This window comes from Nomascus leucogenys, chromosome X (genome assembly GCF_006542625.1).
Source record: "Nomascus leucogenys isolate Asia chromosome X, Asia_NLE_v1, whole genome shotgun sequence".
In the NCBI taxonomy this organism is placed as follows: Eukaryota; Metazoa; Chordata; class Mammalia; order Primates; family Hylobatidae; genus Nomascus; species Nomascus leucogenys.
The window spans coordinates 93,676,373-93,702,495 of record NC_044406.1 but is presented as its reverse complement, the minus strand read 5'-3'; the positions used below and the strand labels follow the sequence as shown (position 1 = coordinate 93,702,495).

At 40.8% G+C, this 26,123-nt stretch overlaps 1 protein-coding gene across 2 annotated transcripts in view; it reads left to right on the top strand.

The window, feature by feature from the left end:
* Positions 1 to 6,393: 6,393 nt before the first annotated feature.
* MORC4 (MORC family CW-type zinc finger 4) overlaps positions 6,394 to 26,123 on the top strand; it is a 59,426-nt gene continuing 39,696 nt past the window's right edge. For both annotated transcript variants that reach the window (XM_030807240.1, XM_030807239.1), the window contains exons 1-7: positions 6,394 to 6,738; positions 6,857 to 6,929; positions 13,226 to 13,358; positions 20,358 to 20,575; positions 21,310 to 21,457; positions 25,089 to 25,221; positions 25,548 to 25,676. In XM_030807240.1, the coding sequence (XP_030663100.1) occupies positions 6,637 to 6,738; positions 6,857 to 6,929; positions 13,226 to 13,358; positions 20,358 to 20,575; positions 21,310 to 21,457; positions 25,089 to 25,221; positions 25,548 to 25,676 (936 nt within the window). In that variant the 5' untranslated portion in view covers positions 6,394 to 6,636. The remainder of the gene's footprint in view (positions 6,739 to 6,856; positions 6,930 to 13,225; positions 13,359 to 20,357; positions 20,576 to 21,309; positions 21,458 to 25,088; positions 25,222 to 25,547; positions 25,677 to 26,123) is intronic.

The following is a 26,123-nucleotide window of genomic DNA, read 5'->3' as shown; positions in this document are numbered from 1 at the left end:
CAGAGCCTGCTTCCCTGGGAACGTGGACTGTGACACTTCCCCAAGGTCACAGGCCATTCCAGTGGAGGAATCTGGACGGGAATCCATGCCTTGTGACTCAATTTTTCTACCACGCCTGTCTGATCTCCCACTCTGATAAGTCTTAGGCTCTTTCTCCATCACACCCATCCAGGAACTTGGGACAAGTGACCTTAGACAATGGGTCAAAAGTGTTAGGAGAAACACTCTCCACCCCCGCCCCCCCCCCCCCCACACACACGCTGGAACAGTCTGCATAGTAACGATTACATGCTTGTGTCAAACAATTGGAGCTACTTGTTACAGGGTTAACCGACCAGGAGGAAATTCCAAGTGCCTCTGCAGCTACTCCAGGGCTCCTCCATAAGTGATGGGAGTATAGCTAAGGGAACTCGGCCTGGTCTAGGAGAAGGGACAGCTTGAAATAAAAACAGTAATACAGACAGCTCAGCATTTCAGACCCAAGGCCCTGGATCAGGGGGAGTGGAGGCTGGCCTAGAGGTCCAAAGCTCTGTCCCAAGGCAGAAGCATGCTAGGGATTCTCAGAGGCCTCCGCCACACCCTGCTGAAGCATTTCCCTACTCCTCATTTTGCAGAAAACTCAGGCTTTCACCACGGGCCCCCATGCTGAACCAACTGCCAGGTTCTGTTCATTGGGATCCTCCCTCACAGATGTGCCAGCTGCTGCTAAAGCCCTGTTTGGTAGTGAAGCATGAGGAACTTTGCATTATGGCCTTTTTAGGGCCCCATGGAGCCACAGCGATGGGATTTGTATGGATTTGTTTGCTGCTTCTGTTTATTGCTGGGCAGTGGCAGCAGGGCCTTGGGAAGGCCAAACCCTGGACTTTCAGCAGCTGCCTTGGCCCCTCAGAATTGCCTCTGTTGTGGGGAGCTGGAGAGGAGCCGAGAGGGGGACTCTGACCTCACTTGCCAATCAGGAGGGTACAAAACTTTTGTTTAAACACCAAATCGCACAAGTATAATAGTAAACATGCCGATACACCATGCCCGACAGCAAACAAGACAGGCCATGCAATCACATCTTTTCGAAGGCAGTAAATGGGCATTTCTAGAGGTGAAGAGTCTTGAGTCAAACAAGAGTGAGGGCTGAGCAAAGCTTTCAACGTGTGCTGTGCTTAGGCAGGAAGCAATGGCAGTGGGCCACTCTGCAAGGAAGACTATGAATGCTTGATCCAGACATAAGCGTTCCGGTTTAAACTTCTCCAGAATAGGCACCTATTATCCCTGCCTATCTGTTTTTCCGCTAGGGAGGCCATGTACTATTTACCATTTCCGTAACTGTACTTCAGTCTCTTCTGGCTGCTCCTTCAATCTTGCCACTCATTATGATCATGCCCCTACCTGACTTTAGATAGTGAACTCAGCCATAGGGTCTCTATCATTTCAGAGCCCTGCTATGATGAGCGTAGTTGTAAGGGTCTCTCCACCGTCAAGCCTAACCTACAGAGAGCCGCCAGTGAATTTCTCAGTGGTGCTGGTGCCCCTCTTGTTAGCACGTTCCTTATCGCCTTGATAAATGATGTATCCTGGGTTTTTCTGTTTGAGTTTTCCAGGCTTGTTTGATCTATCCACTACAGTAGGCTCACTTCTGAATCTTTTAATCCTTTCTTCTACTATTGTCAAGCAATGCTGGCATTTCAAACTCACTTAGCATGGGTCATCACTTTTTCTGTACTTCAAGGAGTCATCTAATTGTGAGACTGTTCTACCTCATGTGGTCCTTGCCAGAGTGTTAAATCCTATATTCCAGAGTAGTGCTCTAAAATTGATAAACTGCCTGTTATCCCACCTTATAGTCTAGCTCTCTTGATCAAGCAGTCTCAGAATTCAATTCCTTGTGAACCCTTCCAGTTCCTGCCAATCCATGCTGGGTATCTTGCAGCTTCTTGACGTATAATCGCTCTTCTCCCTGATCAGGCCTCACATGTCCATGCTGTGCCTTAGCCCTTGTTATAGGCCTAATGGCAAGGAGGGGAGGGGAAAGCACATGTTGTCTTGTTGGGGAGAAGCTTTGCATGTCTGCAAGCAAGAGGATGGGGTGGGCATGGGTACTACCAATAGGGAAATTGCACCAGTTCTATGGGCTCCGCTGGTTCAGGGAAATCTAAGGATTCACGATTTTGGTAGCATCAATCTAGATAGCCCCAAACCATGTGTCAGGGTCTCATTCTTTCCCAGGCAGCATCGCGATTTTGACATAGCAAATGTGTCTGTATTTCTCCATTGGGAGTTTACTCCTTTTTAGACCTCAGTAACCACTAAATTCCACTGGTTCTTTTTGTTGTTGTTTTGTTTTGTTTCAGAGTCAGGGGCTCGCTCTGTTGCCCAGGCTGGAGTACAGTGGCATGATCATAACTCACTGCAGCCTTGAACTCCTGGGCTCAAGTGATCCTCCTACCTTGGCCTTCCATTGATCTTATAGCTACTACTTCCTCCATATTTCTCAAACCCCCGAAACATCACAGAAGATTATACGTTCCCTTTTACCATCCCAATTCACACCTGGTGGAAGTTTTAACAATAATAGGACTGCTGCCTTGTGGCAGGGGGCTATCTGTGCTCCATCCACTCTGTGGTATGGTCCTCATTGCCAACTGGGCAGTAAGTGATTTAGCTCCCAAATATCATCCAAATGCTCTGGTTTCTCTTCGGATTGTATAAACCTTTCGCCTTTTACCAAATATCATCATAGTCCTGACTTTCTTGGATCACTCCCAATTTCAAGTGTTACAGTTTGAGTTCCCCAGGAGGCAGATTCCAAGAAAGAGCTTTGTGTGCAGGGTGCTTATTAAGAGGTATTCTTAGATTAGGATCTGTACAATGAAGTAGGTGTGGGCAGAGGGGAACGCTGAGCTACAATGCAGGCTCAATAGCAGAGAGCCAACCCCACAGAGAGATTTGGAGTTAGAATGACCCTTCCCAATTGTCCCAAATTGGGTTGAGACAGTCAGGTCTTTATACTCCCTCTTTGGTCAGTTACTGTAGGCTGCCCCAGAAAAGTTTGTGACCTTGGGTAAGGCAGAGATTACCTGAAGCAATCCCTGAAGGGCTAACAGCTGAAGGCAGTCTGTCAACATTTCTCCCAGCAGCTCAGCCAACAAGTCTTTTATTGAAATGAGAGGTAGGCTGACACATCACAGTATCCATCACAGGCATCGTCTCTTTACATTAAAAATTGCCAATTAAAAGAAAAGAGTTAAGCATTTATCATGTCCTTCCTATATAAATTGTATTTCAGATTAGCCAAATAGCCATGGTTGATGAGGGTAAGTTCCATACAGAATGATCCAGTTAATAAATTAGAAGAAATTATGAGATTGACTATCATAATTTTGCAGTCCTAATAACACATTTTTTTCAGACAATGAAACCATAAAGTAAAAGGTTGGTGGAGAAATTTATAGTGGAAGCTTCAGGCTGCCTCTCCCTGAAGTCACCGATGAATCTGAACATGTCTAAGTGTTGCACAGTATGTATTCCCTGATGTGATGCAATGGGAACTATACAGCACCATCTATGAGCATTCCTATTTAGAAAACATTGTACTAGACTCTAAGACTCTAGAGACAATTTATGGTTTATAGTTAAGTTACACTTTTTCCTGTAACAAGAGGAGCAAGTTAAGTAACACGAAGAAGCAAACAGACAAATGAAAATGTAGGGCATTCAACAGTCCAACTGTCTTGGTTTCTTCAACAACTCAAGGGGTTGGGCACGATGGCTCACATGTGTAATCCCAGCACTTTGGGAGGCTGAGGTGGGAGGATCACTTGAGCCCAGGAGTCCAAGAGCAGCCTGGGCAACATGGGGAGAACCTATCTCTCCCAAAAAAAAAAAAAAAAAAATCAATAGCATGAATAAAAAAAAGAGAGGGGAGACTTTTAGATTAAAATGGATTTAAGACACATAACTACGTGCAATGTGTGCACTTGGAGTCTAGATTTAAGCAGACATTTCTGAGACAATTGGGGGAAATCTGAATATGGACTGGGCCAAGCAAAGTGGCTTGCGCCTGTAATCCCAGCACTTTGGGAGGCCAAATCGGGTGGATTGCATGAGCCCAGGAGCTTGAGACCAGCCTGGGCAACGTGGCAAAACCTCGTCTCTAGAAAATATAAAAAGTAAAAAAATGACCTGGGTGTGATGGCATGTGCCTGTAGTCCCAGCTACTCAGGAAGCTGAGTTGGGAGGATTGCTTGGTCCCAGGAGGTCAAGGCTGCAGTGAGCCAAGATCGTACCACTGCACTAAAGCCTGGGTGACAGAGCGAGACCTTGTCTCAAAAAAAAAAAAAAAAAAAAAAAAAAAAAAAAAAAAAAAAAGTCTGGGTATTAGAAGATAACAAAGAATTAGTATAAATTTTGTTTGGTGTAAAAGTGGCATGTTGGTTATGTTTGTTAGAAAATGTCCATGTTTTTAAAGAATACTGAAGTATATAAAATAAAATGGCATGATGTTTGAGATTTGCCCTGAAATGCCCACAGCTTACAGAAATGAAAAAAAAAAAAAGAAGAAGAAAAAGAAGAAAAGGGATATAGAAAACAAGTGCCTTAGTCAGATCTGGCTGCTGTTAACAAAGTACCATAGACTAGGTTGCGTATTAACAGCAGATGATCAGGTTCTGGTACGGTCTCTCTTCTGGGTTGCAGAATTCAGACTCTTTCTTGAGTCCTCGTGGAAGAAAGAGGATGAGAGAGCTTTCTGGGGTCCTTTTTATGAGGTACTAATCTCATCATGAGGGTTCCACCCTTATGACCTAATTACTTGGCAAAGGCCCCAACTCCTAATCCTAATACCTAATACCATCATATTGGGAGTTAGGATTTCAACATACAAATTTTGGGGGGGCACAAATGTTCAGTCCATTGCAGCAGGTGTGGCAGTCTTGATAATTACTGCATCTGAGTAATAAGTACATGGGATTCATTATATTGTTTTCTGTACTTTTGTGTATTTTAAAAAATTGAAGAAAAGATAACTAAAAAATAGACAAATGTAAAGCACCCAATGGGGGTAAAAAATGATGCTCAAAGGACATAAACAGGCATTTATAGAAAAGGAGATGCAAATGTATACTAAACATTTGAAAAGATATTCAGCCTTACTGGTAGCCAGGAAAATGCAAATTAAAACAATAAAGAGATACTATTTTTTATTGAAAAGACTGTCAAAAAGTTAAAAGATTGGGACCATCTAGTGCTATGAACATGGCAAAATAGCGCTGATTGTTGCTGGGAGGGCAAATTGCCTTACAGTACTTATTAAGATTAAACCATACACATGCTATTAGATGCAGCAGTCTCGTCTTTTGGAATTCATTCTGTGGAGATAACAGTATCAGAAATTAATGACCTGTACATCAGTGTGTGAAGGAGCATTTTTTGTATTGTCAAACTTAAAAAAAGAGGACAACCTAAATTACCATAAAGGAATGGTCAAATAAATTATAGTTCATTCATGCCATAGAACATTACATATATTTTTAATGAATCTGTTTTTCTATTATCAGTGTATATTTATAGTATATTAGAAAATACAGGTAAGAAAAAAGGAAAAAGTGTCTAGTTCCAGACCCAGAGATATCATCTTGGTGTATATCAAGTGGTTTTCATTGTGTGTGTGTGTATGTATGTATGTATGTATGTGTGTGTGTATATATAAATATGTATGTGTGTGTATATGTGTGTATGCATGTATACGTATATATGTATATATGCATACATATATACTTGTTTTTCGAATAGAAAAGGCATCATGCGTTCCACAATATGTTGTAACTCCTTGTTTTCTTCATTCCTTCATGAATATTTTTCTACATCAACACATACTTATCTACAAACATGGCCTTTAAGAACTGCATGGTATTTCATTTTATGCATACTTCATAACTCGACCAATCCCCTACTTGGCGGTATTTAAGTGACTCCAATTTCTCCCTTTAGAAACACCGTCCCTGCATGCTAGCAAGACTTTGGAGATAGTTTGCTAATTGCCTTCCAGAAAGTTCTGGGTGCTTCTGGAGGCATTTGAGGCAGAGTAGGTAGAATGTTTTCCCATCAGGCGAGCTTGCTATCTTCCCAGATAGCAACACTGTAGTCTTTAGAACTTGAAAGACTTGTCTTATCTTGCCTGTTAGTCATGCAGCCTAAGCGGGACCAGGTTCCAGAAATCCCATACATGCTCTCCCTCCTCTTGCTTCATTCACGCCCCTCCCCACGCGCCCCCCCCCGCCCCCCGCGCTTTCCCGCTCGGCGGCCTGGCCTATGGCAAACGCCAATAATTAATTAGGGGCGGGGATCAAGGAGCGGCTGTCAGGAGGTCGCCATATTTCTGTACGGCCCAGAGGCAGCCCGGGCAGTCGCCGGGTCGGTAGAGGTGCTGACAGGGCGGAGCCGCCGCTTGGCTCAGCCGGCCTCACCCCTCCCGCCCGGGACAGGTGGCTGGAGCGCGCCCCGCCTCCGCCAGCTGCGAGTGGGAGCGAGGGAGGGCCGGTCCCGGACGGTCGCCGCCAGCTGCGAGTGGAAGTGAGCGAGGGCTAGTCCCGGACCGCCGGGCCAGGGGTCCGGCGGCAGCAGACGGGTACCGTGGCGGCCAAAAAAATGCTCCTGTACCGAGGGGCCCCCGCCGGCCCTGGCGCGCCGGGCTGCGGGCTGGCCCGGCCCGGCGGCGGCCCGCAGGCCTTCGGGATCCGCCTGAGCGCGGTAGGTCCGGGGCCCGAGGGGGCGGACGCGCGCGCGGGCCCCTGGGCTGCGGGGGGCGCGCGGGGAGGGCCTGGCGGGCCGAGGCCTCACGCGGGACGGGACTTTCTCTCGCCCCCAGATGAGCCCCCGCTACCTCCAGAGCAACTCCAGCAGCCACACGCGACCCTTCAGTGCCATCGCGGAGCTGCTAGGTGAGTGGCGAGGGCGGGCCCGGCCGTGTTCGCCCGAGGCAGTAGTGCCAGCGTGGTGCCGCGGACGCGAGAGGAATGCGCAGAGCCGCGCAGGGCGGGCCGGGGCTGGGGTGGGGGCCTCGGAACCGGCCCCGGCTCCGCAGGCGGAGGAGGGGGATGGCTCTCTCGCCAGGAACTAGGTTCCGCTCATAAAACGGAGGAAACGAGGTGTGTCCGAAGCGTTAAAGACACCAGTGTGGTTTTTCTCTCGCGCTGGTGATGTTCGGGCACTTTAGGATAGCTTAGTTAGTAATCAAAAGGAGATGCATAAAAACCTCGGGCCCCGAGGCAGCTGGGCTCCGCAGGGGCTGGCGACCGACGGAGGATGCCTAGCTAGCAAAGGGGCGTTGTAGAGGACCGAGGCGGGTCCTGGGGAAAGGTCTGGTAAGCGGAGTTCCTTAACTTTTGAGACAAGAAAGTTAGGAATGATGGGACATCTCTTAAGAGATGACACGAGTGCATTTGGCTCCCTGCTACTGCGGAGGGCTAGGTCCGTGGTCCACGAGCGCCCTCACACCGCTGGAATGAATATTGAGGACTTAACCTCTCGCTCCACCGGTGTTTGCTTTTAAAGTGTTTTCAGTTGATCCCTTCAAGCCAATTACACCAGTTTTTGCAGTAGTGTGCTACTGTGTGGAAAGCAAAGAAGAAACGCAGTCCTGCACAAAACGCAGCCGCATACAGGGCGCATTATACATGCTTTGAAAATCGAAAGAAGGAAGAAGTGTTTATGGGCAAGGTTGCGCAGAACAAACTCTTGAAAATGTTTTCAAAGCTCCCCAAATGAACCCCGGTCTCTACTTAAGCAATCGCTGTGGCCATGCCATGAGAGTTATCTTGGGTAAGAAGTCAATGGGTAGCAGGAGACTTACTTGGAAGGGTGATAAGAATGATAGAGACCTTTGATGATTAACCATAACACGGAATGCTTTACAATATGTATAATTTAATTAGAAGGTGAAAGGCAAAAAGTGGAGTTGATACGTTTGGAACCCTAGAGCAGAGGGACTGTATCTTTGAGGTTTGGTGCTGTGCCTTGGGGCTGTGCACTGAACCTCTGCAGAATGGAATACAATCCAAGTTAAGTATGTAATTTACAAGAAAGACTACAAGGGAGCAAAAAGTAATGATTTACATAGTGGGGGATGGGAAACCGAAATGTCTTGTTCTCTCATGGTTGGCACGGTGCAGAACGTGATATACCTGTGCTGTGCTTACTGTACTTTCCAGGTGACTTAATGAGTTTCCAATTTCTAATTTTGAATATTTGTGATTTTGGCCATAAGCATTACCTTAAAGAACCTAAGCCGGATCTAAGACGTCCAGTATGAGTGCGAGTATGTGTATGTATTATGCACACACATGCATGCATACATGTATACAAACATAGATTTTAAGACCAAATAACAACTATTTGTGAAAATATTAATAATAGGGAAAAGAGAGAGCAAAGTGTTAACTGGCAATCCAAAGCTTTCATTTTAGGTTTTCCTTCAATCATTTTCTCCACTTAAGCATTAATTTTCTAGTGAATCATTCATTTGGTAAATATTTATTGAGCACCCACTGTGCGCAAGGCCACTGTGGTAGGCACAAAAAGATTCACTCTTCTAGTAGGGGAGATAAAACATGTACAGAAGTTTTATGCTTTGTCTAACAACAAAATGGAAATCGATATATAAACAAAGATAAAAACAAGTGCTGTGGGAGTTCAGAGGAAGGAGGAATGGCTTCCAGTTTATCAGGAAGAGGAAGGTTAGGAAAGGCTTTGTGGAGGAGGTGACATTTAAGCTGAGATTTGAAGGATTGGGACATGTGGATATGGGCGGGGAGGAATTCCAGGCAAAAGGAACAACTGCTTGAACAAAGGCATGAAGGATATTGAGTGGAGTTTAATTAGAGCATGGGGTTCACAAATAGTAAAAACGATAGGTACTTAAAAAGTTTACGAACAGCTTTCACAAATAACTTTTTAACATTACCATTTGAGGTAAGCATTTATTTTCATCCTGCAGATGAAGAAAAAGAGGTTCAGAAAATTTAATTGACTTTTCCAAGGTTACGTGTATACTAAGTAGCAGATCCAGGACTCAAACTCAGGCCTTTTTATTCCAGATACTAAGTAAGGATGAGGTTAAAAAGGTCATCTGGGATCAGGATGTGACTGGGAGGCTCCAATATTTGGCTTTTTAGCCTGAAGTTTTCTGAGCAGGGGAATGTCATAATCAGAGCTGTGCTTCAGGAAGGTCAATCTTGCAGCAGTGTATAAAATTGAAGGAGAGAGAGATATGGATTTATATGACAGTTAGGAGGTTATTGCAATAATCCGGATGAGAGGAAATAAACTCTGTAAGAGACTGACAATGGAAATAGAGTAAACAGGATATGAGAGAGTCTAGGGATGTATAGGGTAAAGGAGAGGGAGGGATAAGAAAATTACTTAAATTTCAAATTTGTGGTCTCTTCAATGCTAACCTTGTGTGTGTTTGTAACAAAGGAAGAATAGGCTTGTGACAAAAGATGATGACCTTACCTTTAGGTAGGAATACTTTTAGATACCTGTAGGATTTATGTAGGACAGTAGCTCCACCCTTGGCAATCTTTCATGTAGCCACCTATAGGCCATCCTCCTGGAACAGGGGAGGATGGGAGCCTTATGATGCTATGAAACAGAAAAGGATGAGAGGCTTGTGAAGCACTACCTCAAAGCCATCTCCCACTTGCCATCTTATCTCTCCTGGGAGGCTGTCATGGAATAGTTTCTCATTGCCTCCTAGATTCTGATGAGATACGAGAGCAAGGGGAAGGTAGAGATGGGGTCCTCCCATGAAGGGATAGCACGAGCCAAGTTAGGAGAGAGAAAACTCCTTGTGATCCGGTAGCACATGGGATTATGTGGCCAGGTTAGGGAATGAAGACACTCCAGCATCTGATAGCACACTTCTCACCTAAGTGGTGGGCAGGGAGAGAGGAGTAAGGGTTCTTTCATTGTGCTACCTGTTCATTGGTTGGATGGGCCGGGTTAGGGGAGAAGATAGATTTTCTAGGATCCAATAGCATTTGCCATGTATTGGTAAATTTTTGGAGGGTTAAGCAGCAAGAAGTAGGATTGAAACCAGCCTCCAGATCAGTGCGTTGTTATCATAAGTTCATTTATTGAGGCCAGCCTTACTATTATTGTAATTTCATTTGCTGAGACCGAATGAAAGGCCATGTAAAACTGAAAGTAAGTACAAAACTGTGCTTGCTGGTGCCTCTCTACTGATCTCTCTTTCCCTACTGCTCCAGCTGACCCTGGCCTCTTGCATGCCCTCTCCCCCTTGTATTCCATGAGCTTCCAGCCAAGGAGATAAAATGTTGAGCTGCTCCTGGTAGCTACATTGTAACTCCTGAAGTGCCTGTGTTAAAACTATTTGGTGTGTTCCTGTAAAAAAAAAAAAAAAAAAAAAAAGTACCTAGTAAAGTTCGGGCAAAACTTGCAGTAAAGAGGAAAAGAATTAAGATGATTTTGTGAGAGGCCTTTGAGCTGATTCGTTAAATGCACCGTTGGGTAAACATGTAGTTGCAATTGATACGTGTTAGATGTTTGAATCGTGAATGTTCACAAATTGTTAGAAAAAAAACCTCTGTGTCCAAAGTTTTCAGTGTATAAATGATGTCCAGTTGATTGACAAGTTGTATCATCAGTCACAGTGCCTTTGGTTGTCTGCCAGCAGGAGTGTCTTGATCAGTCCCAACACAATTCATGGCCTGCTTGCCGAGTAAAGGTTCTTGAAACAGTGTAGGCAGCTGTGTAATGCTGAATCCTTTAGTCAGTTAAAGAAAAATACGGCTGCCGCTTACAAAGTAAAGAACTACATTTCTGATAAAGCTGCCATTATAGGACAGACTTGTAACTCCTGCCAAAACTTAGCCCACTTGTCTTGCCACATTATATGGGCCCTAGGCCCCCAACCTGGTCCTTAAAGATTGACTATATCATCCATCAACAGAAGAATGGATAAAGAAAATGTGGTATATAGACACAGTGGAATACTATTCAGCTATAAAGAGAAGGAAATACATCATTTGCAGCAGCATGGATAAACTTGAAGGACGTTATGTTAAATGAAATAAGCCAGGCATAGAAGGCAAACTATGTGGAATGTTCTAACTTCTATGTGGAAACTAAAAAAGTACTAAGTAGCAGATCCAGGATGCAAACACAGGTCTTTTTACTGGAAATACCAAGTAGGGAATGAGGTTAAAAAGGTCATCTGGGATCAGGGTGTGACTGGGAGGCTCCAGTGTTTGGCTTTTTAGCCTGAAGTTTTCTGAGCAGAGGAATGTCATGATCAGAGCTGTGCTTCAGGAAAGTTAATCTTGCAGCAGTGTATAAAATTGAAAGAGAGAGATACAGATTTATAAGAGTAGTTAGGAAGTTGCTGCAATAAGCTTAGAAGTAGGGAGTGGAATAGTAGTTACTAAAGGCTGAGAAGGGTGGGAGGGGGGATAGCTAGAGGTCGGTTAATGGCTACAAAATTACAACTAAGATAAATAAGTTCTAATGTTTTATAGCACTGTAGGATGGCTATAATTAATAACAGTTAACTGTATATTTTCAAATAGCTAGAAGAATAGATTTTGAATGTTCCCAACAAAAGAAATGATAAATGTTTGAGGTAATGAATATGCTAATTATCCTGATTTGATCATTACACATTGTATAAGTGTATCAAAACATCACATTGTATTCTATAAATATGTACAACTATTATGTGAATTAAAAAAATAAAAACACAAAAAAGTGGCTGCTACTCATATGAAATAAACTTTCCCTTAGGGCCTTCTAAATGAAAAAAAAAAAAAAAAGATTGACTATACCAGGCCTCTTAATCCCCTTCTGGGACTATTGGTGATGCCGTACTACTGTTAAGACGTTTTCCGTTTACAGTCAGTGACAGTTTTATCAGTGACTCTGGCAATACCATTGTGACCCTTGAAATCTGTTTTGTTTTATTTGATGAATATTCCACATATCCAAGTGGCTGTAACTGATATCATTAATTGTATTATAAAAAAGTGGGTGTTTTGCATATTTGTAATACTTCTCTGGATTGTAAGGGGTGTTCCCGGGAAAAAATGATATAACTTGATCAGTAGTAATAGAACAAGTATATGGCCAGGACCTGACCTGGCTGTCTCAGCTTAGCTTTTTGGTATCACTAAAGCTGTATAGGATACCAGGGAAAGGGAAGAGGGTAGAAGGGAAGGACTCTGTCTTGCTCAAAGAGCTTAGCAGAGACAAGAATGATTAAGGAACCTATCCAACAGATTGTATAAACTGCCCCTCAATTGTGGCCAGTGAGCCACATTTGTCAGTGATTGACAATTATGTAGACTGGTGCCTGTGGCAAAAACATGTGGCAACTAGACAGTGGCACCCCCTGGGATTGTGGATGTGACACAATTGTTAGACTATGGCAATATTTGATGTCTTTGGAGTCTTAAATAATTAACTCATTGTGAAGACATAAATCAGGAGGAATCGTGAACCTATGTATTTTTTCTACTTTAATTCTATGTTCTCCATTTCCTGAAAGGATGGACAGCCTTACCTTTAAAACTATTACAAAATACCTAAGCAAAAATCACTCCCTCTAAGTATGCTTGCTACCATCACTGAGATCTAGGCAGGCAATTAAGTCTTTTGATTTTTAAACTCTAACCCTTTCGGTGCCTCTTAGGCTATAAACAGGAATGGCAGTACTCTCTGTGTTCTTTAACAGAGGAGGTGATGTAAGAAAGAAGAAAATAAAATGATCACAAATAAACCGTAATGTGTGTAATATGCATCATCTTTTACCAAAGTTGCTCATTCAGCTTTTCTCCGTAGCCACTCTTTACTGTATATGTATATAAACAGTAAAGGGGCTAAAAGGCAAGAAGTAATAAGACAAAAATGGAGCAAAATGCTTTGTATGTGGGAGTAGTTATTAATACTTTTTTCTAAAGACCCTGAAGTTTGAAGGTGGAAAGGCAGATTGCATATCGCTCGTATGAAATCTAGAAATCAGCTTTAGAACTCAATCTGCCATCATCTCTTTTGTTCTCTATAATTTAGTAAGTGCACTACCGTTAATGCTCCCTGATACCTTCTCAAACATCCAAATGAAGGAAATAAAGGACATTTTCTATGTCTTGGAGTCACTGAACTAGAGATTTTGATACAATATTGGAAAAGGGGATCTAATATCGCAGATTTCTACCTTTTGCAGATAATGCTGTAGATCCAGATGTATCTGCCAGGACGGTCTTTATAGATGTTGAGGAGGTCAAGAATAAATCTTGTTTGACCTTTACCGATGATGGATGTGGGATGACACCTCATAAACTACACCGAATGCTCAGGTAAAAATGTCTTCATTGTCTTTTTCTTGTCTTAAGCTCATGAACCTTATTTAAGGCTTCGTAATTTTCATTAATATTTTGCTTTCCTTTTGTTCATTCAACAAATATTTATTAAGCATCTCTTATGTGCCAGGGCACTGGTTATTGAAACAAATACTGTTCCTGCCCTCACAGAGCTTTCAGCCTAGCTGGCAATTCAGACAATTAAATAAGTAATAAAAAGCTATAAGCATAATGATAAGAAGGTACAGAATGTTTGAGACGAGTCATCAGGGGAGCCCAATCTGATCCCAGAGGTTAGGAAAAGTATCCTAGACAAAATGATATTTAAGCTGAGATCTAAGGGTGAGTATAGTTTAACCAGCTAAAGGGGCAGGGAGCAAGGGATGACAATTCACACAAGGAGAACAGCAAATATAAAGACCCAGAGGCCTTCACTAGTCCGAGACCTCCAATTTATATTAACCTAAACTCTTAAATCAGAAGTATTGGAGTTGGGATGATTTGTTGATTAGAACCATGATGGTACCTGGGTATAGTCAAACCCCATGCAAGATAAATAGAAGGCATTCAGACACATATTCTTTAAAGGTTTTGCAGTAGAATCACAAACTTAGGAAATTCTCCTTTCTAACTGTTGAAGCTTGTGCTAGATTTCTATTGCCACTGTCAGTTCATTGAATCACTTTAAAACATTTGTAGTTGAGAACGTAAGTTTATACTATATCATCTCCGCATATCACTCAGTGGAATATGAGTGTTCCTTCAACTCCTTCCTTCTCTCTTCCTTTTAGCAGATGGGGTTGATTACTCTCCCTGTGGCTTCCTGAACTTGAGTGTGTGAAGCACGAGTAACAATGGTGGAATGCTGTGGAGGAGGGAAAGGGCTCCAAACTATAAAAATGGAAAACAAATTCATGTGGTTGTAGTTACCCTTCTAGGTATTCTAAATCAATTACTCTGTTTGTAGGGAAATCCCTTTGATCCATCAAAGAAACAAAAATGAAATTTGGGCAAAGTAAGTGGTTGCGTTTTAGCACTCAGCAGTCTGTATACCTTGTGTCTCAGCCCCTCCTAATTAGAAGACAATTTGAGGAAAACCTCTAAAAGTGAAACAAGAATTGTGACCAGTATGTTAGTGAAGGTAGAAAGTTGGCCCAATCCTTTAACTTATAACATGAGTTTTATATCCTGAAGTTAATATTATATATTAAGGAAAATACAATTTTAGATGGGACGGAACCAAAGCGTTTTTATGTTCAATTCTGTATGTACTAGTTGGTTGTTTTCCCCTTAAAATTACTTGTCTTCTTATTTTTTGAGACAGAGTCTCACTCTATCACCCAGGCTGGAGTGCAGTGGCATCATCTCAGCTCACTGCAACCTCAGCCTCCTGGTTTCAAATGATTCTCATACCTCAGCCTCCTGAGTAGCTGGGATTATAGGCGTGTGCCACCATGCCCGGCTAATTTTTTTGTATTTTTAGTAGAGACAGGGTTTTGCCATGTTGTCCAGGCTGGTCTCGAACTCCTGACCTCAAGTGATCCACCCACCTCAGCCTCCCAAAGTGCTGGGATCACAGGTGTGAACCACCACACCCATCCAAAATTGCTTATCTTCTTAATGACTCCTTCCCATCATACCTTATCCCATTGACATGGGTGTTGAGTAGTGGGTCCAGCACATCTGATCTTCCATTTTGTCTGTGGGACTACATCTGTGAAACTTGGTTAGAGTTATAAGGTAGAAGGGAGGAGAAGAATGGTTTTAAAATAATTGCCACAATTTTTGTTCCAGATTCATTCATTTATTCATTCAACAAATTTTTATTGAGCACCTGTGTGCAAGGCACTGGAGATAAAGTGGTGAACCAGATAGACATGATTCTTGGCTGACAGCTTAGTGAGAAAGAACAAAATTGACTAGTAATATAACTAAATAGGCTATTCCACCCAGTGGTAAGTGCTATGAAGGTAGAGCACAGTTTTTTTGAGAGCATATAACAGGGATCTAATCTAGTCTAGGGAATTAAAAAAGGCTCCCCTGAAGAAATGACATTCAAATTGAAATGTGAAGGATGAGTATCACCCATTCAAATTTTTTGTTCTCTCCCCAAGGAGCAAAATAGGCAGAAACTTTCTTAGCTATAGAATTTTCCCTATCATACCAAATATGTTTCCCACCAATTTGAGCTGGGCAATTGTTCCTCCTATTTAAAAAATAATTTTAGAAAATTATTTTAATGAGTCCTTAATGTAGTATATGTACTGAATTTTATTTGTGATTGTATCTTGAAACAAACTTGAATCAGCTAGAAGATACCTTTTTTTTTAATTAAAAAAAAATTTTTTTGAGATGGAGTTTCACTCTTGTCCCCCAGGCTGGAGTGCAATGGCTTGATCTCAGCTCATTGCAACCTCTGCCTCCTGGGTTCACACAACTCTCCTGCCTCAGCCTCCCAAGTAGCTGGGATTACAGGCAGGTACAATCATGCCCAGCTAATTTTTGTATTTTTAGTAGAAATGGGGTTTCACCATGTTGGCCAGGCTGGTCTTGAACTCCTGACCCAAAGTGATCAGCTTGCCTCGGCCTCCCAAAGTGCTGAGATTACAGGCATGAGCCACTGTGCCCGGTGAAGATACCATTTATTTAAAAGAGATCCTTTAAGGCCAAGCATGGTGGCTCATGCCTGTAATTCTAGCACTTCCAAAGGCCAAGGCAGGCAGATTGCCTGAGTCCAGGAGTTTGATACCTGCCTGGGCAACACAGGGGGACCCTATCCTTACAAAAAAATACAAAAATTAGCTGAACATTTTGGCATGCACCTGTAGTCCCTGCTACTCAGGAGGCTGAGGTGGGAGGATTGCTTGAACCCAGGAGGCAGAGGTTGCAGTGAGCCAAGATTGTGCCATTGTAATCCAGCTTGGGCAACAGAGGGAGACCTTGTATCAAAAATAAATAAATTAAATAAATAAATAAAAATAAAAGAGATTATTTAGTCCAATCCTAACTTCTAGCGAAGGATTCTATTTTTTTTTTTTTTTTTTTTTTTTTTTTTTAGATGGAGTTTTGCTCTGTCGCCAGGCTGGAGTGCAGTGGTGCGATCTTGGCTCACTGCAACCTCCGCCTCCTGGGTTCAAGCAATTTTCCTGCCTCAGCCTCCCGAGTAGCTGGGACTACAGGTGCACGCCACCATATCCAGCTAATTTTTGTATTTTTAGTAGAGACGGGGTTTTACCATGTTGGCAGCCAGGATGGTTTCCATCCCTTGACCAAAATGCTGGGATTACAGGCATGAGCCACCACACCTGGCCCGAAGGATTCTATGTTTTCTGTTTTTTTTTTTTTTGATGGAGTTTTGCTCTTGTTGCCCAGGCTGGAGTGCAATGGTGTGATCTTGGCTCACTGCGACCTCCGCCTCTCGGATTCAAGTGATTCTCCAGCCTCAGCCTCCCGAGTAGCTGGGATTACAGGCATGCGCCACCACACCCAGCTAATTTTGTATTTTTAGTAGAGACCGGGTTTCACCATGTTGGTCAGCTGGTCTTGAACTCCCTAACTGAAGTGATCCGCCTGCCTCGGCCTCCCAAAGTGCTGGGATTACAGGCATGAGCCACCGTGCCTGGCGCTGTTTTCTACTTGAAGGCATATTACTTTTGTATTTGGAAAAAATAATAGAAGTAATTATGCAAATTTATTAAGCCTACAGAAGTTCTATTTGACCTCTAACATTTGTTGTTACCCTGTCCACACTTTCCAACTCTTTATGCAGCTCTATTTTCAGGCTGATAAAATAGTTGTGTAACTGTAGCAACAGTTTCTTCCATAAACATAGAATTTCATGAAAATCAAATTAAAAAGGAAAATCCTATTATTAAATTCCTTTAAGGTCCACAGCTAATTATCTTTAGCTTCTGGGGCTAGTGTGTGGATCAGTTAGTCTGTATATTCAGCTGCCTTTTTCAGCAAGGTGGAAAACCTCTTTCAAAGTTCAAAGACTAAAAACAGCCACAGAACCACAGAAGGTATTTGCTACCAGCTTCCTAGCAGGTGTATTCTTCTAAAACAATAGCTGGAGAATAACAGTCTGCTTAGCACTCTTTCATTCTTTTATATTACATATTAAATCACAAGTATACCTAGGAAATAGCAGTGCCTGCCTTTGTGCACCCATGGATTTTGCCAAGGTTTGTTTCATTGGTCAGAGTCTTTATTTATTTATTATTTTTCTCAACTTTTATTTTTGGTTTGGAGGTACACGTGAAGGTTTGTTACATAGGTAAACACGTGTCACGGCAGAGTCCCAATTTAAATTTACCTCTCTGGATTCTGGATTCTTGACATTTTAAGATACTCCAGAGCAAGCTGCTGTATTTTTGGATTCCACTAGAAGTGCTGGTATCCAAGCCACCTTGATGTGTAAACAGTGTCGTCTCTCACATGAGAGGATAGAGCAGGACTGACTTAGCAAATAGAAACCACCTAAGCCAAGTTAGCTCTGTGGAAAATTATTACTGAGCTATAGCAAACTATCAAATTCATTCCTACAATTCTATTGTTATGTGTGGTGAGGGCTTTTGTGTTAGGTAGTTATTCGATTGGTACCTGACATTCATTCTGCCAGTTTGCATTTAAATAGAATGCTGAACATGAGAACTTAGGTGGAATAAAAGAGCACACAGGAAGAGTTAAGTGAAACACAGTAACAACAACAAAAATCCAGAGTTTATAGCTCCTCTCTTCTCATTATTCTTATCCTTTTCCATTCTGGTTCTGGCCTGGCGCTACTACTTATCTTCTCAACCTTGTATCATCATTTGGTCTCCTCAAATTAACACAGTGAGGGTTTATACTTTCAAAGGGAAAAAGAGGTGATAGATGGTGGAAGAGGCTAAAAAATTAAGGGAGTTGTAATCTCCCTGTTTTCACCACTTTCCCTTGATCACCTAATTGAAGCTTTTGTGGTATAAGAGAAAGTTAAAGTCCGGTTAACCATACAAATTCATTTGAAGTGGTGTGTAAGATTACTATTTATGAAGAGCCCTGAGTTTTAGGTGTGACCTTAGGTCTGAAGTAGGAGTAGGGGATAGCACATGACAACTCTCCGAATGACTTCTAGAGTTAGTTTAAAATTAATGTTTGAATACTACTTTATACTTAATGTATTTTGCATACAGTATATAATTTAATCCTCATAACAAACCAATTTTTTTAAAAAGCCGATTCTTCCACAAGAAGAATGGGAATGCCTGAATCTTACTATGTCTGTATCCTGGAATACTAAGGCCCATAGGCAACACAAACTGAATGTTCTTTTTCTTTTTTCTTTTTCCAAAGGACTGCTGCCATGGAAATTACCTTTTTCTGTCACTAGATTTATTTGTAGGATACACACAGCTCCTATAAAGTGTCTACTCTAGAAGGACATATGGTATTATTGTATAATGCTTTGAAATAGAAACTTAAAAGGTGGTTCCCTTTCTTAGTGAGTAAACACAAAACCACAACCTTCAGGAAGTAGAAATCAGATACCTCAGCTCTCCATGCTCAAAAGAGTAAAATTGTTAAAGATCAGCCTGCTCAGTCATGGTCTGCCCAGAGTATCTATTTTATTGATGTTGAGAAGCACCTAATCTGTAATATATGAAGTCCTTCCTTAGACTATAAACTCTGAAGGCAAGAATCACGTCTCTCTTATTAAAAATTGTTTCTAGTGCTTAGCCCAATGCTTGGCACAGTGTAGGTGCTTAGTTTAAATATTTATTGAATGAATGATAGTGCACAACATTGTAAAATTAGTCAATCTGGAGAGAAACAATCCTTTTTAGTATGATTTTTTTCCTTTATTGATACCTAATATTTTACATATTTATGGGGTACATGTGAGTATTTTATACATGCATAGAATATGTAATGATCAAGTGAGGGTGTTTGGGGTTTCCATCACCTTGATAATTTATATGTTGGTAACATTGGAAGTTCTCTTTTCTAGCTACTTTGAAATATATGATGTATTATTGCTAATTATAGTCACCCTGGTCTGCTATGGAACATTAGAACTTTTTTCTTCTATCTAACTATAAGTTTGTACTCATTCGCCAAACTCTATTCATTTCTCCTTCTCATCCTGAGAAACAATCCTTACAATTAGTTTTATTGATGGTGAGGGAAGATATATAATCATTTTATTTTTAATTTTTAAAGTTCTGTTATTTTGGTGTGTACCTGAATGGAAAATACAAGGAAGGGAAAGGTTCTGGCTTCCAGATTAAGCTGATCAAAAGGGGCTACAGAGATTGTTGAGGTGCCTAAGTGAAAGGTCCTTAATAGAGCAAGAGAGACTTTATACTGCAACTGTTTGCTGATATTCAGAGGCAGAACTACCTATTTTTATCCTTTGGCCACATTCCAATGAACTGTCCCAACAGATGGAACAGAGACTAAGAATTGGAAGGGTTATCCTTTGAGTGGAGAGTTGAAATTGTCAAGATATATGATCCCTGACTTTCAGATTTCTAGAGGATGATATAAACAGGTTAGGAGATGTCTAATCTAGTACCTCTGACCAATGACAATATCTGGAACTTTTGTTACCCTCTCTAGATAACTACACTTTTCACCTTACCCTAACTTTACTTCTACAGCAATCAGAGCTGTTTTATCTAGACAAGAAAGGCAGCTGCCCAAGGCCTTCTCCAGCTACGTTAGCTGGTGAAAAGGGGCCCTTTTTTACATTTATAAAGTGTGACTCTAACGTAATGGAACTATTTATGTACACACAAACCACACAGGAAAATTAGTCCCATTACCCCATAGTAATTTCCTATGTTTTTAACCTAATAGTTTTGCCCATAAATACCAAAAGGAATAAAAAAGGAAGGACTTTTTACAAGTGTTATTTATTTGTAGGCCAAATATTCTGCCTGTCACCTATCTTAGGATGCTTTTTACCTTTCTGATTTCTTTTTTTCTGATTTGTTTTTTCTTGTGTAATTGCAGCTTTGGCTTTACAGATAAAGTAATAAAGAAGAGCCAGTGTCCCATTGGGGTCTTTGGTAATGGTTTCAAGTCAGGCTCCATGCGGCTAGGAAAGGACGCCCTTGTCTTCACCAAGAATGGGGGTACTCTCACTGTTGGACTTCTATCACAGACCTATCTGGAATGTGTTCAGGCCCAGGCAGTTATTGTACCAATTGTTCCATTCAACCAGCAAAACAATATCCTTTCTGGAAATGGAGAATGTTGGTTAAAAATTAGTCTAATCTGAGTGTTTTGATAGTAACCTCTTCAGGTCAAATCCAACTATCAGAAGTTTTAAAAGAGGTATTCAAATGTCTTAAATTTAACTGGAATTTTTCTCCATTAAATATTTAAAAAATAAGTAGAACATTGACATAAGCTTAGAAATGTTTTTGCTATATTGAAATTTTCATTGTTAGGCAGTTTGATCTATATAGTATATTTCTGCTCTACCATCACCCTATGGTAAAGCTCTGAAGGCCTTCCTTTTTTTTTTCCCTAAGGATAGCTACATTTGCATGAATAGGCCTAGAAACATACTATTTATCAGCTTATATAATAGCAGAATAGCTCATTTCCCTATATCTGCACAGCTGTTACTTCTGTTAGACACCTGGTTCTCTTGACTGGAACAGTATAGCAATAAGGTTTTAACTTATTGCTTCCAAAGAAGTTAAAAAATGAAGCCTTTGATCTTTTAAATATAAGACTTTGTTTACATGATATCTTTGAAGCTATATTCTGCATGGGCAACTGATTTTGGAGCTTGTCTCTACAACCTTTCTCCATTTTTCACCTTTCCTCCTTCTATAACAGTAATATGCATGCTTTATGTCTGTAGTTTTGTCTAAATATGCAACCCAAAGGGCAGATCTCCCTTCTCAATAGCATCCTAAGATATTATTTTTTCTTTGACTATATTTGATTTTACAAAAAATGATTATTACCGAGGATTCATTGCCCAGCCTAGAAGCCATCTTGAACTATTCCATTTTCAACCGTGAAAATGACCTGCTGGCCCAGTTTGATGCCATCCCAGGCAAAAAAGGCACTCGTGTTCTCATTTGGAACATCCGCAGGTATAGTATTCCAAGGGTGATAGATTCTAATAAACAAAGGTAGTATGATGAAACACATTTTTATTTATTTTTAACTTTTAAAATTTTTATAAAAAGACAGGGTCTCATTATGTTGCCCAGGCTGGTCTCGAACACCTGGCTTCAAGTGGTATTCCCTCCTTAGCCTCCCAAATTATTGGGATTACAAGTGTGAGCCACTGTGCTTGGCCTAGCACATTTTAGTAACTCTTTTTAGAGAAGCAAAGTAGATAAATTTTAATATATATCTATATCTCATTGCATACTTTTATGTAACTTTGTCTTAGAAAAACAAGAGTTCTGGCCGGGCGTGGTGGCTCATGCTTGTAATCCCAGCACTTTGGGAGGCTGAGGTGGGCAGATCATGAGGTTGAGAGATCGAGACCATCTTGGCCAACATGGTGAAACCCCGTCTCTATTAAAAAAAAAATACAAAAATTAGCTGGGCATGGTGGTGCACGCCTGTAGTCCCAGCTACTTAGGAGGCTGAGGCAGGAGAATCGCTTGAACCCAGGAGGTGGAGGTTGCAGTGAGCCAAGATCACGCCACTGCACCCCAGCCTGGTGACAGAGTGAGACTCCGTCTCAAAAAAAAAGGAAAAAAGAAAAACAGAGTTCTGTTTGAGATAGTGGTTCTTGTTGGTAAAATGTGGCATGTTTAAGGTGGAAACACACATATCCTGAGGCTATTGCCACAGATAATTAAGACAGTTTAGCATATTCTAAGCTCCTCAGAATCCTTTATAAATATCTATTTCATATTCATGGACATTTTTTTTTTTTGAGACAGAGTCTCTCTTGCCCAGGCTGGAGTGCAGTGGTGCAAACTTGGTTCACTGTAACCTTCACCTTCTGGGTTCAGGTGATTCTCATGCCTCAGCCTCTCGAGTAGCTGGGATTACAGGTGTGCGCCACCACAACTGGCTAATTTTTATATTTTTTTCTAGAGACGGGATTTTGCCGTGTTGGTCGGGCTGATCTTGTACTCCTGACCTCAAGTGATCCACCCACCCCAGCCTCTATTACTGGCGTGAGCCACTGTGCCTGGCCAACAGGCATTTTTTTAAGTTTGGTAATTGATAGTTATTTTACCTATTAGACAATGACAGTGAAGTATGAGAAAGAAAAATTAGAGTAAACAAAGCACAATAAGATCTTTAAAAAATAAGGAGTTCTGTATTAGTGCTTTCACAGTAGCTGGATTAGAAGTAGAAAAATCTGGCCAGGTGTGATGGCTCACACCTGTAATTCCAGTACTTTGGGAGGCCAAGGCAGGAGGATCACTTGAGGCCAGGAATTTGAGACCAGCCTGGGCAACAAAGTGAGACCCTGTCTCTTAAAAAAAAAAAAAAAAAAAAAAAAAAAAAAGAAGAAGAAGTAGAAAACGTCTTTGAAGCAGATAAATATGAACTATAATGAGACTAGGTTAAGATCATGTCTTCAAAACTAATAAAACAATCTAGAAATACTTTACGCTATTTCATTTGTTTAATCTTAGCATGTCTAATAGAATACATTTAAGAATGGATTAACACCTAAACACTAAAAAATAACCCTAAAAACCTTTAATATAAAATAGAGGTATTACTGATATGTTTAATAGAAAAGATTATCAGATACATGTATTCATCCTTTTCTCCTTATAAGGGGTGAAGTATTTTGTCTCATTTACCTGGGTAAAACAAATAAAAACAATGCTGGTTTATGTAGAGAGTACTGTACTTAACAATTAAAAGAAGTGTGACTCACACATTGGTAATTTAGATCTTCCCTGTGTCCTACTGAGAAAACCTCAAGTAATATAGTTTGTATTACAAAGAATTTTTTGAGGTATTTCCAGTGATTTACATATCTTAAACAGAACTTTTTCTTTGTATGTCGTTTCCCAGTTATGTATATGGTACTAGGTGGCATACAGGTTGACTTTCCCTAATCCAAAAATCTAAAATCTGAAATGCCACAAAGTCTAAAACATTTTGAGCACAGACATGACAACTCAAAGGAAATGATCATTGGAGCATTTCGGATTTTGGATTTTTAGATTAGGGGTGCTCAACCAGTAAGTATAATGCAAATATTTCAAAATCCAAAAGGATCCAAAACACTTCTGGTCCCAAGCATTTCAGTTAAGGGATATTCAACCTGTATAAATAAAGGATTACATGGTTAAATAAATTTGGGAAAAGCTGACTTAAAGTTTACTGTGTTGCTTTATTGTAGGACTTCTGAGAGTCCTGGAGTCCTTTAATATACTAATGTGCTTTGAAAATACGTAAAAGACCAATGTAGTATGCAGTATTTCCCAATCAATTTTTAAAAAGTATTTCTTCAGGTTGGGTGGTGGCTCACACCTCTAATCCCAGCCCTTTGGGAGGCTGAGATGGGAGAATCGCTTGAGCCCAGAAGTTGGAGGCCACAGTGAGCTATGATCATGCCACTGCACTCTAGCCTGGGCAGTAGAGCAAGACCCTGTCTCTAAAGAAAATGTTTCTACAGACCTTTTTTCCTTAGATGGGGAAGGTGAGGGACAAGGAGGACAGAGAATCTCCTCAGGGCATATGCATTGGGGTCAGGTGGGATAGTAAGAATCAGAATTATCCTGGAAAATCCATAATATGTTATTATACACTGACATGGGTATGATGCAGACAACAGATCATAATGGCTCTGGTGCAGCCCTGTAAAAGGAGCTACAATTTCAACATAGCAGCTCTGAGCTTATGGAGCCAAAAGTATGAAGCAGAGTTATCACTAGAGCTCGAGGTGACTCTGAGGGCTAAGAATTATTTCTCAATTTTATTTGATCATAGAACTTTTATGTATTTATTTCTTTTTAAGAGTATCTTGTGAGATTACTGTTCCACAGAACAAATTTTGGGAAGTACTGTTCTGATATATACGTTTTTTCTAAAACCTGTCATTTGAGTTTTTTCCAAGAATAAAGATGGGTCTTAACGTTTTTTCCCTGGCAGCAGTTAGTGATATAGCTCAGGGTCTTGGAATGGATCAAAACCAAGTGGCCCAAAAATATTATGGGAAGAAGAAAGGTCCTTATGAAAGGAATGTTGGTACCATTATGTTTAAATGATAATTCTATAAATGGTATCCTAGAGGACTAGTAAATATATGCTGCTTTTATAACAATCTCTTTTCCTTTTAAGAAATAAGATTAGATCTGGGGAGATCTTAGTATCTTATTAGTCTGAAGTTGGTAGAAGTGGGTTTTGATTCATCTGTTCATTCAGTTGGGGAAAATGATGTTGAGTGACTTACTAACAATACCCAGAAAGCTTGTGTCTATTTTAAGATCCCTCTTTGAGGATAGCTGACATCCATTTGATTTATCAGATCATAGACATTCCACATTCTTTTTTCCTTATGAATGTGGCATCATCACCTCTATGAAAGAGTAGATTTGTTTAGAATGGGAATACCCTTAAGTATTGTCTGATCCTCTACCCAAGTAGTTTGTAGTTCCTTTGCACTTGTAGTCAGGGAAAGAAACAGATACCTGAGTTTTGGCTCATATTGTTTTTTTTCTTTTGGGTTCCTAGTGCATTTTTTGTCCTTTGGAGCCAGTTTTTGTTAGATTGGTACTTGTCTCTTTTCCCCAGAAATAAAAATGGAAAATCTGAGTTGGATTTTGATACAGATCAATATGACATCCTGGTATCAGACTTTGACACAGAAGAAAAAATGACTGGCGGTGTTACCTCTGAGCTACCAGAAACAGAATATTCTTTAAGGGTAAGTAAGAATGGTTTCTCAACAATGAGAGGTAAGATTTCCTATAACCTGAAAATACTATAGAACAAGATCTTCTTTTAGTTATACAGAGATAACAACCTTTCCAGCCATGTGCTAGTATTCCTTTTTATTGTCTCCGTTGAGACAGTTTAGATAATATAGTTAGCAGTACTTTAGTGTGGTAGTTTACATAGTGTAATAAGGTATAGAAACTGAGCCAAATCTTTGCCCAGCATAGATATCGGTTGGTAGCAGTGTTTTATGGGGATGTCAGCAGAATTGGCAATATCACATAATAACTTTCCCTTCACCATTCTGTTCCGTAGGCATTTTGTGGTATTCTATACATGAAGCCACGGATGAAAATTTTTCTGCGTCAAAAGAAGGTGACTACCCAGATGATTGCCAAGAGCCTGGCCAATGTAGAATATGATACATATAAACCTACCTTCACAGTATCCTTACAACTGTACTACTACATGAAGTTGACCTCTTTATTTCAGGATTAAGTTTTCAGGTTGACACAGAAAAACAGAAACTTTCCCTTTCAAATTCAAAAATGTATGTCATAGTACACATTCTATTACAGTGTACTCTGAGGAAGTCTTTCTTAAATGCCAATCTGTGTACCATTTTTATCAGAAATCACCTGGAAACTGTTGAAATAATAGAATCCTTTTAATTTATTTTCTAGTAACTAAGCACCACTCTTGGCCAGAGAAACATGTTTACACTCTATTTGCTTTATCAAAGGCATTACCTAGTATGCTTTGTCTTTCCCTGACCAAAAATGAGAACTCATTGGTCTCTTTTTTCTCCTTTTTGAGAGCACATATCTTGGCTACTAGGAATGTTTTCTTAAAGCACTAAAATCAATTTAATAAAGCCAGAGCTAGCATTGT